Genomic DNA, 21,002 nt, shown 5'->3' with positions numbered 1-21,002 from the left:
GTGGGGTTAATGCCAGTTTACCCAGTGTGTAATGGTGGGGTCAATGCCAGTTTACCCAGCAATTAATGGTGGGGTCAATGTTAGTTTACCCAGTGCGTAATGATGGGGTCAATGTTTGTTTAGCCAGTGTGTAATGGAGGGGCCAATGCCAGTTTACCCAGTGTGTAATGGTGGTGTCAATGCCAGCTTACCCAGCAATTAATTGTGGGGTCAATGCCAGCCTACCCAGTGTGTAATGGTGGGGTCAGTGTTAGTTTACTCAGTGTATAATGGTGGGGTCAATGTTAGTTTACCACGTGTGTAGTGGCTGGGTAACTGCTAACTTATCCATGTGTAATGGTGGGATTCAATGCCAGTGTATAATGGTGAATCAGTTCCAGTTTACCCAGTGTGGAATGGCAGGGTCAACTTTAGTTTACCCAGTGTGTAATGATGTGGTCAATGCCAGTTTACCCAGTGTGTAATCTTGGGGTCAATGTTTGTTTAGCCAGTGTGTAATGGTGGGGTCAATGCCAGTTTACCCAGTGTGTAATGGTGGGGTCAATGCCAGTTTACCCAGTGTGTAATGGTGGGGTCAATGCTAGTTTACCCAGTGTGTAATGGTGGGGTCAATGCCAGTTTACCCAGTGTGTAATGGTGGGGTCAATGCCAGTTTACCCAGTGTGTAATGGTGGGGTCAATGCCAGATTACCAGTGTGTAATCTTGGGGTCAATGTTTGTTTAGCCAGTGTGTAATGGTGGGGTCAATGCCAGATTACCAGTGTGTAATGGTGGGGTCAATGCTAGTTTACCCAGTTTGTAATGATGGGGTCAATGCTAGTTTACCCAGTGTGTAATGGTGGGGTCAATGCTAGTTTACCCAGTGTGTAATGGTGGGGTCAATGCTAGTTTACCCAGTGTGTAATGGTGGGGTCAATGCTAGTTTACCCAGTGTGTAATGGTGGGGTCAATGCCAGATTACCCAGTGTGTAATGGTGGGGTCAATGCTAGTTTACCCAGTGTGTAATGGTGGGGTCAATGCTAGTTTACCCAGTGTGTAATGATGGGGTCAATGCTAGTTTACCCAGTGTGTAATGGTGGGGTCAATGCTAGTTTACCCAGTGTGTAATGGTGGGGTCAATGCTAGTTTACCCAGTGTGTAATGGTGGGGTCAATGCTAGTTTACCCAGTGTGTAATGGTGGGGTCAATGCCAGATTACCAGTGTGTAATGGTGGGGTCAATGCTAGTTTACCCAGTGTGTAATGATGGGGTCAATGCTAGTTTACCCAGTGTGTAATGGTGGGGTCAATGCTAGTTTACCCAGTGTGTAATGGTGGGGTCAATGCTAGTTTATCCAGTGTGTAATGGTGGGGTCAATGCTAGTTTACCCAGTGTGTAATGGTGGGGTCAATGCCAGATTACCCAGTGTGTAATGGTGGGGTCAATGCTAGTTTACCCAGTGTGTAATGGTGGGGTCAATGCTAGTTTACCCAGTGTGTAATGATGGGGTCAATGCTAGTTTACCCAGTGTGTAATGGTGGGGTCAATGCTAGTTTACCCAGTGTGTAATGGTGGGGTCAATGCTAGTTTACCCAGTGTGTAATGGTGGGGTCAATGCTAGTTTACCCAGTGTGTAATGGTGGGGTCAATGCCAGATTACCCAGTGTGTAATGGTGGGGTCAATGCTAGTTTACCCAGTGTGTAATGGTGGGGTCAATGCTAGTTTACCCAGTGTGTAATGATGGGGTCAATGCCAGATTACCCAGTGTGTAATGGTGGGGTCAATGCTAGTTTACCCAGTGTGTAATGGTGGGGTCAATGCTAGTTTACCCAGTGTGTAATGGTGGGGTCAATGCTAGTTTACCCAGTGTGTAATGGTGGGGGTCAATGTTAGCTTACACAGTGTGTAATGGTGGGGTCAATGTTAGCTTACACAGTGTGTAATGGTGGGGGTCAATGTTAGCTTACACAGTGTGTAATGGTGGGGTCAATGTTAGCTTACACAGTGTGTAATGATGGGGTCAATGTTAGCTTACACAGTGTGTAATGGTGGGGTCAATGTTAGCTTACACAGTGTGTAATGGTGGGGGTCAATGTTAGCTTACACAGTGTGTAATGGTGGGGTCAATGTTAGCTTACACAGTGTGTAATGGTGGGGGTCAATGTTAGCTTACACAGTGTGTAATGGTGGGGTCAATGTTAGCTTACACAGTGTGTAATGGTGGGGGTCAATGCCATTTTACCCAGTATGAAATAGAGGAGTCAATGTTAGTTTACCCAATGTGTAATGGTGGGGTCAATGTTTGTTTAGCCAGTGTTTAATGGAGGGGCCAATACCAGTTTACCCAGTGTATAATGTTGGGGTCAATGCCAGTTTACTCAGTGTGTTATGGTGGGTTCAATGCCAGTTTACCCAGTGATTAATGGTGGGGTCAATGTTAGTTTATCCAGTGTGTAAATGTGTGGTGAATGCCAGCTTACCCAGTGTGGAATGGTGGAGTCAATGCCAGCTTACCCAGTGTGTAGTTGAGGGGGTGGGGGGGTGGGGTTCAATGCTAGTTTCCCCAGTGTGTAAAGGTGGGATCAATATTACTTTACCCAGTATGTAATGGTGGGGTTCACTGGCAGTTCTTGGGTATGTCGTAATGAGGCTCTGATGTTGCTTCAGGTTGCATTGGTGAGACATAACGTCAGTTCTGAGTGTTAACTGACTGCACGGCAACCTACTGGCATTATGAGAATGGTTTAAGATGTTTGAAAGGTAATTTTTAGAAATAAAATCCAATGTGGCCACAGCACTGTTCTCTCAGCAAAGCTAGGGATGGAATGATTATGCATAGAGTCAGTAAATGTCTCTTCTCTGTATTTTCAGCGATGCAGTGGTTCCTGATGGTTTGAGGTGTCTTGAACAAGCCTTTGCTCTTGGCTCTGTTAACAATGGAATATTACAAAATTGCCAAAGTATCCAGCTTGCAGTGACCATAATTGAGTGTAATGTTTACGAGGGTCAGGAATGGCAAAAAAAATCTGTTTCCTGTTGTGAGCTGCAACTGGGATATAATGCAGCTGTTTCTTAATGTGTCTGATCCACAAAATCTCACTGGGCACCCCTTGCAATATTCATGCAACGAACTGAATTCTTGTGAGATAACATTTCAACAAAATTATTCCATTTGCTCAATTATGAATTTTGACTCCCAAATCAATCTGAATTTCGTTTTTTTTAAATTGTGCAGGGAGTTGCATCGAAAACATTTATTCCACTGCAATCACAAAACTCTCAATTCTACCTGACAATATCGATATGTGGCTGTTCTGAGAGAACTGAATATTGTAACTGACAGAGTAAAGATTGAAAATATGGATCAGATGGTTTTGTTAATTAATAGATATGTAGGCCACACACGCTGATCTACACCACCACCGCTAAACAGTAACATTTTTATAACCAGTCCTGTTTCCAAACAAGTCAAAATATTTCAGGGACACTTCTTTGAACATAGAAATGAATGTGAAGCCACTGATCTTGAGAGCAGTCAGTTATTTGCACACACGTTTTAATGAGCAAACATGATGTGCAAAAGATCAAGTCTCTTTCCCCTGTCACAAATTCGGCAGGAGTGGTGATAAAATGATAAAAATAATGTTTTGTCGGGACACTTACAGCTAACGTTTAGATGGTACGGGTCACTTGTCATCCCATTAATGGTGTTGAATGCATAGCATGTGAATCCTCCATCGGACCGTAACACTCCAGATATAGTGAGGCTGCTGTTATCATCGCTTAGGGCAATCCTGTCATTGGGAGTAATAGTGCTATTTTCCTCAAGCCATTGATATGAAACTGCTGTACCTGATGCGATGCAGGTCAGAGCCACGGTGTCATTGAATTCTACTGGGTTTGTAGCATTAGCAGTAACCGTAGGCTTGGACACAGGTTCTGTCAAAATATAGGAGAGTAGTTAATGCACTCGAGAAATTAAGGCCGTGGATTGAGGGCCAGATTCGGAATTCGCTGAGTCTTGCTTAAAACCTGTGGGTCCTGAGGGAAAACAATTCCCTGCAACACTTTAAACGGTGCAAGTTCCCCTTACTCTCGGGCATCTGGGGTGGAGGGTGCTGCACGCCGCAGTCCCCTGCAACCGCAGATTGCAGTGGTTCACGGACTCCCAGCCCAACTGCTTGTTCTGTGGTGCTGTGGAGTCCGTGCACCATGTATATATTGGGTGTGGGCATTTTTGATTTTCTTAGAAACCTCTTCCTCTGCTTTTGGTTGCACTTCAGTCCCACGCTCCTGATCTTCGGGCACCCAGTACGGAAGGGGGAGGGCAGGTCCGAAGACCTCCTCGTGGGTCTGCTCCTGGGCCTGGCCAAACTGGCCATCAACAGGTCCAGGCAGCGGGCCGTGGAGGGGGGTCGTTAGGGCCGACTGCCTGCCCCTCTTCCGCAGTTACGTTAGAGCCCGGGTGTCTCTCGAAAAGGAGCACGTGGTGTCCACCAACACCCTGGAGTTGTTCAGGGAGAGGTGGGCGCCGCAGGGAGTGGAGTGCACTATTTCCCCCTCCAACTCTCTTTTGATTTAATCCCTGCCCTCCCCTTCACTGTTTTGATCACACAGCATTGCCCTTTGATGTGAAGGGCCACTGCTTGTCACTGGCCACTCGGGTGTTTCCTTTCTTCCTGGTGGTGGGACTTTGAATAAAGATTCAGGCCCCTTGTGTCTTTCACTGTGTCTCACACCTGTCCACACACAACATGGCTGCTGGGGAAAAAAAAAATAAACAGGAGTGTCAGACATCATTGCCAAAAGAAAAAGAAAATTAACAGTGCAAGTTCCATCTGCGAAGGCGTATGAGATTCCGACAGTGTCAATTTGTTGCTTCACCCACTGTCAAAATAAGGAGGTTCATTGAGTCACATTTCATTCTAACCTGCGGTTCAGGAATTTGTCCAATTGTTACAATTCCTTAGTTGACACATGCAAATTCCATGCACTTTCATCTTTTATTAACTCGTGAGATGTGGAGCATCGCTGGCTGGGCCCAGCATTTACTGGCCATCCCTAACTACCCCTTGAGAAAGTGGTAGTGAACTATCTTCATATCCCTCCACAGTTCCCTTGGTGTAAATAGACCCATGGTGGGGGGAGGTGGGGGGAGGTGGGGGGGGGGGGGGGGGTCGTTTCAAGATTTTGGCACAATAACATGGAAGGGATTGTGAAACATTTCCGAGTCAGGATGGTGACTGGTTTGGAGGGGACTGGCAGAGGGCGGTGTTCCCATGTATCTGCTGCCCTTGTCCTTCTCAATGGAAGTGGTGGTGGGTTTGGAAGGTGCTGCCTGAGGATCTTTGGTGAGTTTCTGCAGTGCATCTTGTAGATGGTACACCCTGCTGCTACTGAGCGTCGGTGGGGGAGGGAGTGGATGTGGTGCCAGTCAAGCCGGAGTTGGGGGGGTTGCTTTGTCCTGGATGATATTGAGCTTCTTGAGTGTTGTTACAGCTACAGCCATCCAGGGGCAAGTGGGGAGTATTCCATCGCACTTCTGAGTTGTGCCGTTATAGATGGTGGGACAGGCTTTCAGGAGTGTGGAGGTGAGTTACCCGCTGCAGGATTCCCAGCCTCTGACCTGCTCTTGCAGCCACTGTATTTGTACAGTGAGTCCCGTTAATAACTCATGACGATAATTTAATTAATAAATTAAAGGGAAGCCGATGAAAGGAAGCGTAATGGAAAATGTGATGGGACCTTTTGCAATTAAAGAACAAAAAACACTGTAGGAAATCAAAAGCAAGAGGTTAGGCTGTTAAATGGAATTGTAGTGTAAGTCATGCAAGGTCCCTCAGGGGCACTGTGAAAGTAGTGGTGAACTGACTGCTGAAAATGGTTTAGCAAACGCTGGTGCAATTGCCGTGGATCTTGGTGGCACTATCAGCCTCAGCCCTCCGCTCAGCTCACTCTGTAACAGCCTGCAGTGTAACCCGAGGCAAAAGTGAGGTCGACAGATGGCTGGAGATTCGAGAGCGCGATGCTGGAAAAGCACAGCAGGCCAGGCGGCATCCGAGGAGCAGGAGAGTCGACGTTACGGGCAAGAGCCCTTCGTCAGGAATCCTGAAGGGCTTTTGCCCCGAAACGTCGACTCTCCTGCTCCTCGGGTGCTGCCTGACCTGCCGCGCTTTCCCAGCGCCGCGCTCTCGACGGCAGCATAATCCTGCCCGACGCCTTTCTGTGCTGCCCACTGGGGCAGTCTGAGGCCTGCCAACTTCCAACAGCACCCCAAAGAAGGAAACCCCCCGTGTTGACTGGTGACTTGTCTCACTTCGCGACTCACTCGTCTCGCTGCGTCATTCTTGGCATCACGCCACCGTTTTCTCCTCTTCAGGGCAAAGTGAGCATGCTTATAACAGGCCCTGATGGTTTTCAGAAGGCATTTCACACCTGAGCCGATTTTGAAAATACGGTCGGTCCTGCTATAACGCGATAGTGCTGGTCTCGTGTTATAGGGGAGTTGGGCCATAGCCGCCCCGTTTAAACGGGTGTGGCCGCAATCACGTTGTACCCTTGACAGGTAAAGAAAGTTCGCTTTCCACAGAATAACGGCCTAAGTTTTTCAATCGCCTCAAAGCCAATTCGCGTTGAAGAAACAGGCTCTACAGCAGACCTGATTTGTCATGACCACCAATTGGTGCCTGGTTTCAATTCAATAAACTGTCTTAGAAAATCTTTTTGTGTCCCCCCCTATTGGGGCAATGTTGCCGATTGCAATGGGAGGGCACGCTGCGCTTTTGCTCAGAAAGACAAAAATAATGGCACTGGGTGGTCCCACAGTTACAGCTCCGGGAAGTTTGTTGTCTGGCTGAGTATGGCGATTTCCATCAAGTGACCCAGCATTCCACTGTTAGTGTGGGGCCTCCATCTGCGACCTTTCACCTTAGCCTCTGAACCATTCTGGCCGCCATGTTAGCCAATCGAATTCTTAACTCTCAACCAGTAGCCAACATGGGGTCTATGAGTGGGGCGTTACTTTATAAGAAAGTTAGTCCTGTATCCATTGAAGTTTGTCAGAATGAGGTGGACCTTTTTTAAGGTAAATAAGGTCCTTGATAGTGCAGATGATTATCATAGAATCCCTACAGTGTGGAAACAGGCCCTTTAGCCCAAAAAGTCCACACCGACCCTCCAAAGAGTAACCCACCCAGACCCATTCCCTCTACCTGCTTTTGAACCCTGACTGATACACCTAACCGAGACATCCCTAACGCCAAGGGCACCTAACCTGCACATCTTTGGATTGCGGGAGGAAACTGGAGCACCTAAAGGAAACCCCCGCAGCCATGAGGAGAATGCACAAACTCCACACACACACACACACACACACACACACACACACACACACAGAGTCACCCAAGGGTGGAATCAAACCCAGATCCCTGGTGCTGTGAGGCAGCAGTGCTAACCACTGAGCCATCGTGCCGCCAAACAGCAGGAGCCCGAACAACGATCACCTTTTAATATAAATCAGCAGAGTAGGCTCAAGCACCTCCACCTGAAAGCCAGTAAGTAAGTGATCAATGAGGAACCTTACAGGGAAAGTCATTCACTTCAGCACTCAGACATGGGTTAAGGCTATGTATAAAGCAATGGTACATGCTCCATGCCAGCATACCGACACATATCAAAATGAAAATGTTTGCAATGGGGATGTTTGCAAGAGTAATGTTGAAGCAAAACAATAAGCTTGCACCGAATGGACCCGTGATTTTGTTTCAACAACAAAAAACTGATGACTTGTTCTGCTGATCGTGTTTAACAATAGTTGGCGTTAATCATTCAGCCAAGTCTGGTAACTTTTTGTTTTACATATCCTGCTGTACACGTCATTCCCAGACATTTTAATTAAACAATGATCGCAATTTCTATGTCCATTAGCCTGCCGTATGCTCCTTAGAACTACATAATACCACAAATTACGATTCTGAAACATAACACGATTAAACAGAACAATTGCATGCACAATTTCTACGTTTTTTTAAAATGCTATTGTCAGATTTGCAGTCTTTTCTGCTGGAAGATAGAGCTACTGAGATATAACAGTCAGCAAAAACAGATTATCCACTCCAACATAATTAGGCAATTAAAAAATAGCACTTCTCCTTTTTCTAGATGCATTACGTACCTACCAAGACCACCATTTCTGTTGTTGTCATGCTATTTTGCTCTGTTGCGTTGCTTAAAGTCTCGCAGCTGTAGTTACTAGTGTCATTTAAGGATATATCATCAAGGTTTAGCTGCTCTTCATAATACTGAGTAGTATTATGGTACCCAGAAGTGGGATTTGAATCGGGAGAACAGGAAAGGTTTGCACTCAACCCCAAGGTGGGCAAGAGAGGTTGTGGATCGACGGATACATTAATGGATTCTGGTCCATCTAAAATAAACACACAGTCGGTTGCGACATATCATGTAGGCAGTGGCAAACGTAAGGCATGCATGCAGCCCAGCACGACAGCTTTAAATCCTAGTGAAGACTCTGCCACAACTAATTCTAGACACTACTGCTATTCAGGTGAAAGAAATAGGTATGGAAACAAGCGACATTCAGCAAATGTGGCGCATAGTTTAACTTCTTTTTGCAAATATCACAGAGCGACAACATGCTTGAACTGCCTCTTGACTCATTTTGGCTTCGGTTGGTCACATTTTCCAAATCCTTACACCCCTTGTAAATCATTCGGGGAGTCACACTGAGAAACTCACTTCAAATCCTCTTCAGCTTTGCATGTGACGGGTGTGACCCACTTACAGTCATAGAGACGTACAGCATGGAAACAGTCCCTTTGGTCCAACTCATCCATGCCGACCAGATATCCTAACCTAATCTCGTCCCATTTGCCAGCATTTGGCCCATATCCCTCCAAAACCTTCCTATTCATGTATCCATCCATATGCCTTTTAATTGCTGTCATTGTACCAACCTCCACTACTTCCTCTGGCAGCTCATTCCACACATGCACCACCCTCTGAGTGAAACAGTTGCCCCTCAGGTCCCTTTTAAATCCCTCTTACCTTAAGCTTATGCCCTCTGGTATTCCCTAGTGATTTATTGGCATAATGGCTCAGTGCTTAGTATTGCTGCCTCACAGCGCTAGGGACCTGGGTTCAATTCCAGCTCGGGCAATTGTCGGTGTGGAATTGCACATTCTCCCTGTGTCTGTGTGGGCAAGCTCCCACAGCCCAGGATGTGCAGGTTAGGGTGGATTGGCCATGCTAAATTGTCCCATAGGGCTCAGGGGTGTGCAGGTTAGGGTGGATTGGCCATGCTAAATTGCCCCACAGTGACCAGGGATGTACAGGCTAGGGTGGATTGGCCATGCTAAATTGTCCCATAGTGTCCAGGGATGTGTAGGTTAGGGTGGATTGGCCATGCTAAATTGCCCCATAGGGCTCAGGGGTGTGCAGGTTAGGGTGGATTGGCCGTGCTAAATTGTCCCATAGTGTCCAGGGATGTGTAGGTTAGGGTGGATTGGCCATGCTAAATTACCCCATAGGGCTCAGGGGTGTGCAGGTTAGGGTGGATTGGCCGTGCTAAATTGCCCCATAGGGCTCAGGGGTGTGCAGGTTAGGGTGGATTGGCCGTGCTAAATTGTCCCATAGTGCCCAGGGATGTGCAGGTTAGGGTGGATTGGCCATGCTAAATTGCCCCATAGGGCTCAGGGGTGTGCAGGTTAGGGTGGATTGGCCGTGCTAAATTGTCCCATAGTGCCCAGGGATGTGCAGGTTAGTGTGGATTGGCCATGCTAAATTGTCCCATAGTGCCCAGGGATGTACAGGCTAGGGTGGATTGGCCATGCTAAATTGTCCCATAGTGCCCAGGGATGTACAGGCTAGGGTGGATTGGCCATGCTAAATTGTCCCATAGTGTTCAGGGATGTACAGGCTAGGGTGGATTGGCCATGCTAAATTGTCCCATAGTGCCCAGGGATGTGCAGGTTAGGGTGGATTGGCCATGCTAAATTGCCCCACAGTGCCCAGGGATGTACAGGTTAGGGTGGATTGGCCATGCTAAATTGTCCCATAGTGTTCAGGGATGTGCAGGTTAGGGTGATTTGGCCATGCTAAATTGCCCATGGTGTTCAGGGATGTGTAGGTTAGGTGCATTAGTCAGGGGAAATGCAGAGTAATAGGGTAGGGGAATGGCATAATCTTCAGAGGGTCACTGTGGACTTGTTGGGCCAAGGCCTGTTTCCACACTGTAGGGAGTCTATGATGCTGTGAAAGTTGTTAATATGAATTGGTGGATTGAAACGTTGTGGCTGTTACTGTGAATACACCATGTCTTAGGTGGACTAATCGTTCCAAGTCCGTGCAAAATTAATTTCCAATGGGGTAAGGAGTCCACAAAGGAAGTCTGAGCTTCCCCTCCCCACTTGCTTACTGCCAATTCATAACCGACAGGCACAAGCCGCCAGGTTGCGTGCAACTCAATGAAGGCTCCAGGTTTGTGCAAGATGCCTAATTTGTTGTTGATCCATTTATTGACCAGATTTCCTAAATTAATCTAATCCCATTTCCCAGCATTTGTTTGCCAACCCTAATTACCCACATGGCCAATCCACCCTAACCTGCACCTCCCTGGGCACTAAGGGACAATTTAGCATGACCAATCGACCCTAACCTGCACATCCCTGGGCACTATGGGGCAATTTAGCATGGCCAATCCACCCTAACCTGCACATCCCTGGGCACTATGGGACAATTTAGCATGGCCAATCCACCCTAACCTGCACATCTTTGGACTGTGGGAGCTTACCCACGCAGACACAGGGAGAATGTGCAATTCCACTCATTCGACCCTGATGGGTGGCTCATCTGCCCTGGAGACAAGTGAGGAGTTCAAGTGGCTGAATGGTTGCCTAAGCACCTCATTCTGTCACCTCGTGGTGGGAAGGCTACACATAGTGGGAAAAGGTTGTGGATTTGGTGGTGAGGAGGGTAGTGTAGGACCATCTTTGTGGCCCCTTCGTCTCATTGGCAGTGCCCGAACCAAGTTATTCCCCGCCATTTCTTGTGGGAGCGGGCTGCTGATGGACTTGGGTTTTCGGGAGGACATGTGCAAGTAGACTTACTGCTGGAGTATCCCAGCAGTTCCTTGTTGCTCTCTGGCACTTTCTTCTGTCACGGGCCATCTCTTACCCCCAAAGGCGACATGATCCTTGGCCGTGATCAATCTGAATCAATCAGCTCGTTTGTCACGCAAGAAACTGTGCAACACCCATCAGTGGTTGAGAATTCACCTTCACAGACCCACCCACTTTCCTTAGAACATTACAGTGCACTACAGGCCCTTCAGCCCTCAATGTTGCACCGATCTGTGAAACCAATCCAAAGGCCTACACTAATCCATTCTTGTCCATATGTCTATCCAGTGACCACTTAATTGCCCTTAAAGTTGGCAAGTCTACTACTGTTGCAGGCAGGGCATTCCAGACCTCTATTATTCTCTGAGCAAAGAAACTACCTCTGACATCTGTCCTATATCTATCTTCTTAGGCATTATCTGTTCAGAGACTCTATCAGGTGGGACGTGAACTTCCTGGTTCAAAGACAGGGATGCAACCAACAAATATTCTTGTTCCGGATCCAAGTCTTTCAAGCCAATTGAATTACATTCTATTCCAATGCTCAAATCTCTGTTTTCTCACAACCAGGTCAGCCCTGGTCATATAGAATGGTGGAGCAGCTTTGATGGCACGAATGGCCTACTCCCACTCCTGTTATGATCTTTCATGGCGTTTCTGCTGAATGCAGACCCTTGGCCTGTGGTCAAATAATTCAGGAGGGTTGTGTGATTTTAAAATGGCATAACGTTCAGTCTGGAAGGGTCAGCTACTCTTTATAAACAACTCGTCAGTTAATGCATATGACCTTTCTCATCAATTTCACTCTGTTTCAGGAAGTAATTTATGGATGTGCGCTCGCCTGATTTGAAATATTAAACCACTCTCAGAAACATATCAAGATGAAACGATAATTTCGTCTGTTTTACTGGACTGCGAAGCACAGGTCCCTGAAACTGGGTGTTTACATTAACTTGGCAGTTTCAGATTCCATTCATGACAATTTGAATTAAATCCAAATATGGACTAGGAACAGGAGTAGGCTGTTCGGCCCTTCAGTAGGGCGGTGACCATAAGAAGCACAAGAAATGCAGCTTGTTTACGTAACTACTCAATGAACATGCGATCGTACTGAGGGAAGGCAACTCACTGATATTCTGCAGACTGATGGAAAGCAATTTTGGTTCATGGCTCTATTTGTACCAAATAGTTGGGAAGGGTTATTCAGAAACAGTTTTGGTTATGCGAGTCAACGCAGAAAGGGAACTGGGCCAGCAGAACCTGTTGTTATTTCCATCAGCCCACAGTATCGTGCTAGAAAACACAATGCAGGGTAAAGTCGAGGAATTGCCAATGACTAACTCATGCATTTTATTGTGGCACTTACAGTTAACGTTAAGTAGATAAGGATCACTTGCGTTTTCATTAACCATGTTGTAACCGTAACATATGAACTCTTCATCAGATCTCAAGACTCCGAACACGGTCAAGGTGCTGTTATCACTACTCAGACCAAACCTGTCACCGGCCTCAATAGTTTCATTATCTTTTAGCCACCGATATGAAACTGCTGTCCCTGAAGCATGGCACGTCAGAACCACTGTGTCATGTTCTACCGAGTTGGTGTTATTGGATGAGATAGAGGGCTTAGAAACGGGTTCTGTCAAAATACAGCATATCATTGTATTAAACAAAACATTCAATAATTACCAAAGCAATATAACAGGGCATGTCTATCATATTCACTTTTGTATTCCTTAACTGCCTGAGTTGCTTTGAATATTTTAAGCATATTGCAGATTTATTAAGGGGCTGAAGGAGCCCATTAATTCCTTCGTGCCTCTATTATCTACTACAGATCTTTATCGAAGGCCAGTAGCCTGCCTTTTCCCTATATCCCTGCACACTCGATCCTGTAAGGCAGTCACTCGTCTTGACATGGCTGTCTCTTATTGACCCAGCATGCAGTCTCCTGGCCTGGAGTGGTGGTTTCTCAGTGACCCAGCGTGTTGGTCTCTCGGCAGCCCATGGCGCTCTCTCAGTGGCCCGGTGTGTTAGTCTCTTGGCAGCCCATGGCAGTCTCTCGGCCCATCGTGTGGGTCTCTCGGTAGCCCACGGCGGTCTCTCAGCCTGGTGTGTTAGTCTCTCGGCAGCCTACGGCGGTCTCTCGGCCCAGCGTGTTGGTCTCTCGGTAGTCCATGGCGGTTTCTCGGCCTGATGTGTTGGTCTCTTGGGAGCCCATGGCGGTCTCTCAGCCTGGTGTGTTAGTCTCTCGGCATCCTACGGCGGTCTCTCGGCCCAGCGTGTTGGTCTCTCGGTAGCCCATGGCGGTCTCTCAGCCTGATGTGTTGGTCTCTCGGGAGCCCATGGCCGTCTCTCAGCCTGATGTGTTGGTCTCTCGGGAGCCCATGGCAGTCTCTCGGCCTGATGTTCTGGTCTCTCGGCCCGGTGCGGCCTCAGCATGACCTTCTGATCTCACAGTGATTCCAGAGTGATCTCCTAGCCTTGAGGTGAAGCCTGACGCGGTGTGGAGCAAAGGCCTGGTGTGGATTGGAGGCTCGGTGCCAACGTGGACTGGGTTGAAAGAACTATGATTATGACCTATTTATTTCTCCATTTTAGACCGTAGGACGTAGGATCAGAAATTAGGTCATTCAGCCCATCGAGTCTGCTGTGCCATTCAATCATGGCTGAAAAGTTTCTCAACCCCATTCTCCCATTTTCTCCCCGTAACCCTTGATATTCAAGAACCTATCTATCCCAGTTTTAAGTATATAATGACCAGGCCTCCACATCCTTCTGTGGCAGTGAATCCCATAGATTCCCCACTTGCTGGATGAAGAAGTTTCTCCTTATCTCTGTTCCAAAAGGTTGTCCCTTTACTCTAAGGCTGTGTCCTTGTCTCCTCGCCTCAATTTTCTCATTTATTCCAACGACCTCTAATGCCGGACCTTTTGTGTCTTTATTTTCTCATTTTCTTTGAACTGAGAACTTGTACTGAAGAGTCTGCGCTGAAGATGGCGTCATAAGTGGACTCATCTGAGTACATGCGACAATGACGCTAATTTTAGTTCATAATGACTGTTCAAACCACTATCCAATGCCCCTCTTGAGTGCTTCAATCGAACCTGCGCCTGTCACATTGTCAGGCAGCACATTCCAGCTCACTCGCTGTCACTCTGACTTCATATGTATAGCGTTTATATCTATGCCCTCGCAGTCTTGTTTATTTCACAAGCGGAAACAATTATCCCTGTCCATTGTATCGATCATATTTTGAAAACCTGAGCGAAAATCTCCTCGAAACCTTTGTCTCACCAAAAAGAACAGTCCCAACGTCTTTAATCTATCCTCACAGTTGACCGATGTGAATATAACTTGACAGAATGCGATTTAATCCGTGCTATATTTATGAGCAAGTTGCAATAATTTAAATGCTTCCCAATGAGATATCATAGTAAAGATATAAAGGTTGTATTCACAGGCATACAGTAAAATAAAGCATAGTAAATATATGTTGCTTTATATGAAATTATTTCCAAAATAGTTGAAGTGCCGGCAAATAAGTTTAATACCATAAGTTAAAATCATGCTCTCTGATCCTGTAATACAAAAGAACATAACGAGCAAGGGAGCTGAATTTGATGAAATAATTGTATACCAAAATTCAACAGAAATGAATAGATAGTGTAGAATACTGAGGTGGCCTTTCGGGACATTGAGCCTATACCATCAAACATATAGAACTGCCTACATAAGGGCCGCTTTCCCTCACTAGGCCCCAAGCCTTACCCATAGAGTGTATATTTTCCACTTCTTATTATCGCTTCCTGGGAGGTGGGCAGTGGCTGGGAGGAACTCTTGCCTGTTAAGTCTTATCTTCACCCATTTGCTGGGGAGCGGTCTGGTTAGGGCGTTGAAACGCCAATTCTGCTTCGGTCTCCACATACACTATCAGACTGACTGTTAATGACTGTGGTCTCCGTCTGTCAGCCCTTACCCACGTTCCCACTGCATGCGACACGATACAATGGAACGCCTCGTTTTACGCCATCAGAAAATCTTGATGGACTGCAATGCTATTTGTATATCGGTCATCAAGCCTCCGCATTATCTCCTCAAATAACACGCAAACTTTTCATAAATGCCGCTGCAGGAAATCTGAAACAGTTACAGGGAATTCTGAAGCAACTCACAGGCCTGGTAACATCAGGGGAGAGGGAACCAAAGTTTTAAGTCCAATATAACTTGCTTCGAGCTGCTAGTTGTGTTGGACTCATTGCATTAACTCTGTTTCTGTCTCCACAGATGCTGCCAGATCTATTCGCCAGCATTGTTTGAAGCAACTTTATCAGACAGCGTAAGATTTTAACACATAACTTTGCCCTGAACTGGGGGCATTGACTCTGAATAACCTCCAAAGAGTGCTCACTTGTCAATGACTGAGTTTATGAAACTAACACATGGATATTCATGCCGGCCTGGCGAGGTGAACTTTAGTCAGCGTGGCAGACTCTCGGCACAGTGTGGCCGACTCTTGGCCTGGCATGGCAGACTCTCAGGCCGGCATGGCAGCCTCTTGGCTCAGCGTGGCAGGCTCTCAGCCTGGTATGGTGACCTCTCGGCCCGGCCTGGCAGGCTCTCAGCCTGGCATGGTGAACTCTAAGCCTGGTATGGCGATCTCTCAGTGGCCCAGTGTGGCAGATTCTCAGCCCAGCGTGGCAGACTCTCGATCTGGCATGGTCAACTCTCAGCCTGGCATGGCAGACTCTCAGTGGCCCAGTGTGGCAGACTCTCGGCCTGGCACGGTGAACTCTCGGCTTGGCCTGTTAGACTCTCGACCGGGCATGGTCAACTCTCGGCCTGGCATGGTGAACTCTTGGCCTAGCCTGGCAGGCTCTCGGCCTGGCATAGTGAACTCTAAGCTTGGTATGGTAGACTCTCAGCCCGGCGTGGCAGACTCTCAGTGGCCCAGCATGGCAGACTCTCGACCGGGCATGGTCAACTCACGGCTTTCAACCTGGCATGGTGCACTCTAGGTCTGGTATGGCGATCTCTCAATGGCCCAGTGTGGCAAATTCTCAGCCCGGCGTGGCAGACTCTCAGTCTGGCGTGGTGAATTCTCAGCCTGGCATGGCGGTCTCTCGGTGGCCTGGCGTGGCAGTCTCTCGGACTGGCGTGATGGTCTACAATTACTGTGATGCTAAACCTTTAACCCTGTTCCTTCTTTCTATCTTGCTGTTAAGATTCTGCACCTAAGTACTTGTATCTGAGATGGGACCTTGTGTGGCACTGTTGTACACTTTTCATTGTACTTTGTACTTGAGTATACATGACAATAAAGATCAATATCATCATCAAAGTCATGAGGCATATCAAAGAGGTAGTGGGGATTGGTTGTCTGTTCTAGAAACCACCCCCTCAAACTTGATTCCAAAAGGAAAAACACAGGCAGAAGCAGAATATAGATACTGTTTTCCGACTTTACAGTAAATTCACAAACGACAGACGAAACATGAGGGACAAAGTTGAATATACTTTTTGAGAAACAGTGATTAACAACCCCAACTACCACTGCTACAAACACAGCTAGATCTACCACACAACAACAACAGATTTCACAAGTTACAAGGACGTTTCTATTCGACAAGATAGTCAGGCTTACATACCGACCACAATGATATCCCTCATTGTTGTGCTGTATCTTTTGGTCACAGCATTAAAGGCTTCACAAGTGTAGATACCAGTGTTATTCAAGGTTATATCAGAAATGGTTAGCTGCTGTCCATATTTATGAAGTGAATTCCCGTTAAGGTACCACTGAAATTCAGAAACGGGTTTTGAAATGGCAGAACAGGTAAAAATCACATTTGACCCCAAAATGTATAAATCATGTTGTGGGTTGATGGATATATTTAGAGATTCCGGTCCATCTAAAAGCAAACGCACGATTAGTTACAACATGTCACTTGGATTGTCAAGTTAGCATGCAACACACAAGCCGACAAAAGTTATTTCACAAATCATTACATCCACAAATCATGCCACTCGGAGTGTTGAATAAAAACCAAAAGACTGAAAATAAAACTAAGAGCTAAGTTGCATATGTGAAAAAAAGCTTTGTTCCAAAATGTAGGCTTTTTCAGATATGTAATTTGTAGGAATTTATTTGTTCTTAGTCTTGATTTTAAGATTAAAGAGGAGCTGTATTGTCTTTACCGTGCTCATCGCGTCCTTTACTCTCTTACCTAAATGGTTAATGATCACATCAGATGGATGGAAGCCAAACAGCTCATAACTTTCTGTAAAGACTGAGGTTAAGGATCAAAGTGTTTTAGAAGTATGTATCTTAACCTCATGGAGTCTAACTGCAGATGCCACTGGCTATGGAAAGTAACATTGTATTTTGTAACATTTTGTCTGAATTTGGTTTGAATCTTTAGGGAGCTGAAATTTGAGGAAGCAGGCACAGCTTTTTTTTTTCAAAACAGTGCATGAATATACATAAACAAGAGACGATGGAGGACTTTCTCAAATTGAATTGGGGGAACGATGTTAAAAATCACGCAACACCAGGTTATGGTCCAACAGGTTTATTTGGAAACACTCGCTTTCAGAGTGTAGCTCCTTCATCAGATGGTTGTAGAGTATAAGATCATAGACACAGGATTTATAGCAAAATTTTACAGTGTGAGGTAACTGAAACTATATATTGAAAAAGACCTGGATTGTTTGTTAAGTCTCTCATCTTTTAGAATGGGCATGTTGGTGTTGGTTCTTTAATATGTAAATCGCAGAAAGTTTAAAAGTTACATTCTCAAGTCAACTTTAACAATTGGTGCCATGTTGGCCCAGAAAGTGCATTTAAGGTGTGAGGTGCCCTGTATGAGACAGATTTACAGAATCCATTTTTTCGATTAGATCAGTCTGACCATTGTGGCACAGATAGTCCCACCAAGGGCAGCTCATTTTGCTATAAATCCTGTGTCTACGATCTTGTACTCCACAACCACATGATGGAGCGCTCCAAAAGCTAGTGCCCCCAATTAAACCTGTTGGACTATAACCTGACGTTGTGTGATTTTTAACTTTGCACACCCCAGTCCAACACCAGCATCTCCAAATCTTGACAGACAATGACACACTGAAGTAAATATCTCAATAAAGAGAGTGCCTTTGCCAACATTCAGCCCCCACCAATATCACCAAATTAGGGCAATAAGTCTTTTTCTTTCGTATTGCGGTTTATGGGACGTTGCATTGCAGATTTTGACCAGTGAAGTTTCACATGTTAAAATAATGACAACACTTTGATGCGCTAGACTGGTTCTGAAATATTTTAGGGATATCCTGTGGCCAGTAGGGCGAGAGGTGTGAGTGCAAGTTCTTCCTCATTGTATGGTCCTAAAATTTTAGCTTTGACTTCAGTGACAGGCAAAAAAAGGTGTAAGAATATGGCGGAAGTTGTTGATAGAACAAGAAGAATAGGATTGCCAGGAATCGAAAAACAAAATAAGAACAGATGTAAACCAATGAAATTAAACAGACAGCAAAAGACACAGTGATACCTAACTGCAGTTGTAGAAAACCCCGGTTAAACCCCAATTGGAGTACTGTGAGCAAATCTGGGCACCATATCTTAGGAAGGATTAGGAAGGTTTACGTGAATCTTACCTGGACTTCAGGGGTTAAGCTACGAGAGGAGATTATACAAATTAGCTCTGTGTTCTCCAGAATTTAGAAGGTTAAGCCGTGGTCAGATTGAAGTCTTCAAGAAATTAACAGGAAAAGACAGGACAGATAAACATAAACTATTGTCACTGGTTGGGGATTCTTGAACTGGAGGTATTAGCCTGGGAAATGGGGCCTGACTATTCAAGAATGATGTTAGGATGTTTCTACATACAAAGGGTGGTAGATATTTGGAACTCTCTTCCACAAATGCTTGTGGATGCTGAAATCAGTGGTTAATTTTAAATCTTGAGGTAGATAATCATTTGTTAAGCAAAGAAGTGAAGGCATATGGGACAAAGGCAGGTGTACAGAGTCTGGCCACATACCAGCTGATTGAATGATGAGACAGTCTCAAGGGGCTGAATGGTCTGTTCCTATGTTTCTATGAAAGGAACCAGAAGATCTCTGGCATTAGGCAAACGAGAAATAAAGGTTAAAAATCACACAACACCAGGTTATAGTCCAACAGGCTTATTTGGAAGCACTAGCTTTCAGAGCGCTGCTCCTTCATCACCTGATGACAATCATCCGATGAAGGAGCAGCACTCCAAAAGCTCGTGCTTCCAAATAAACCTGTTGGTACTATAAACTGGTGTTGTGCGATTTTTAATTTTGTACACCCCAGTCCAACACCAGCACCTCCACATCAAGAAATAATGGGCTCCACCTGACCAACTCATATCGATGTTCACATCAGTAGCCTTGGCTTCTCTGCTGGAAGCAATGGTCGATTTCACAGGAAATTAGGCGGGAATTTTCATACTGGGACTTGTTGAGGAATGCGGAAGGGGGCATCGTTTTGCCTGGAACATGGAGCTCAGGTTTGGCTGTGGATGTGGGCTTAAATTCTTCCCAGCTGCTGGTCTGTTGGGAACCTGACTCGACTCTGCTCACCGAAAGGGTCCTTTGCGGGGAAGCAGGTGGGAAAATCCAATGGAGATATTGGATCAGCTTTTGCAACATTCAATCACTTGGAATTAGGGATTACAATAACATTGTTGTGATTGTCTAATCGACAGCAAATTGAAGGAAGTTGCGAGGAGTCAAAGGTTGTGTTGGTAAGATGCAGGATGGAGCACCCCTGTAGCTCAGTGCTAGCATACATGCCTCTGAGCCAAGAGGCGTGAGTTCAAGTCCCACCAACTCCAGAGGTGTGCTGTAAGACAATTATTAAAAGAAACTTGCAGCTTGACTTGTCCAGTTGGGGGATTCCAATTGAAATGATCAGGAACAAAATGTTGGAATTAGGGGAGAGAAATTAATAGTTTAGTTACAGACCAGGTGGTGCTATGGGGAGAGATTGGATCGGCTAGGACTATATTCACTACAGTTCAGAAGAGTAAGTGGGGTATCTCATAGCAACCTCTAAAACATGTCCAGGACTAGGCAGGATCAAAGCAGGAAGGATGCTCCCATTGACAGGGGAGAAACATCTTCACCCAGAGAGTGGGGAGCTTATAGAAATTCCAGTCGTGGAAGGTGGTTGGGACCAAACCAATGACATGTTTTCAAATAGGAGTTTGATACAGTTCTTAGGGTGAAAGGGATCAAAGTAGAGAGAGGGGGGAACAGGGGTTTGAGCTGAATGGTCAACCAGGATCACATTGAATGAGTAGAGAAGGCTTGAGGGGTCGAATGGCCAATTCCTGTTCCTATTTTTCTACGATTCAATGAGAATCGTTTGATGGAATCAGTGACAAATCAAATACAGGGCATGATCGGAGCAAATTGAGGGGGAGGAGTCAATTAAATCATGGACGTGATATAATTAGACAATGCCTCTGCAGGACATTTGTTGATCCCTATCTCAATCACGTTGTGCAGTTCTAGACCCCAGATTACAAGAAGATTATCATTCCACTGTGGAAAACGTCCTTGACTTCTGGCTTCGGATAATACGAAGTGAAGGGAATACAGTATTGTGTGGGAAGTAATGTGTGGACAAATGGGAAGTTGTTCATTTGGGAGGGAAAAGCCAAAGAACAGATTATTATTCAAATTGGGGGGGGAACAAAAGACTGTAGAACATTGCAACACCAAGGGATTGGACGTATTTGTGCAGGAAAGCTCACACACAGGTGAAAGGGGCAATCAGGAAGGCGAAAGGAATATTATTTCAAAGGAATTAGAGTGAAGTCTTACTGCAACTGTACAAGATGCTGGTGGGGCCACA

At 45.9% G+C, this 21,002-nt stretch overlaps 1 protein-coding gene across 2 annotated transcripts in view; it reads right to left on the bottom strand.

Annotated features, from left to right (window-relative positions):
* LOC140458797 (cell adhesion molecule CEACAM5-like) overlaps positions 1 to 21,002 on the bottom strand; it is an 84,488-nt gene that overhangs the window by 45,328 nt on the left and 18,158 nt on the right. For both annotated transcript variants that reach the window (XM_072553437.1, XM_072553438.1), the window contains exons 4-7: positions 16,765 to 17,028; positions 12,483 to 12,755; positions 8,155 to 8,406; positions 3,645 to 3,920 (exon numbers count right to left, since the gene is read on the bottom strand). In XM_072553437.1, coding sequence (XP_072409538.1) covers positions 3,645 to 3,920; positions 8,155 to 8,406; positions 12,483 to 12,755; positions 16,765 to 17,028 — 1,065 coding nt within the window. The remainder of the gene's footprint in view (positions 1 to 3,644; positions 3,921 to 8,154; positions 8,407 to 12,482; positions 12,756 to 16,764; positions 17,029 to 21,002) is intronic.

Source organism: Chiloscyllium punctatum, chromosome 34, assembly GCF_047496795.1.
Source record: "Chiloscyllium punctatum isolate Juve2018m chromosome 34, sChiPun1.3, whole genome shotgun sequence".
Classification (NCBI taxonomy): Eukaryota; Metazoa; Chordata; class Chondrichthyes; order Orectolobiformes; family Hemiscylliidae; genus Chiloscyllium; species Chiloscyllium punctatum.
This window is presented reverse-complemented; position numbering and strand designations above follow the sequence as displayed.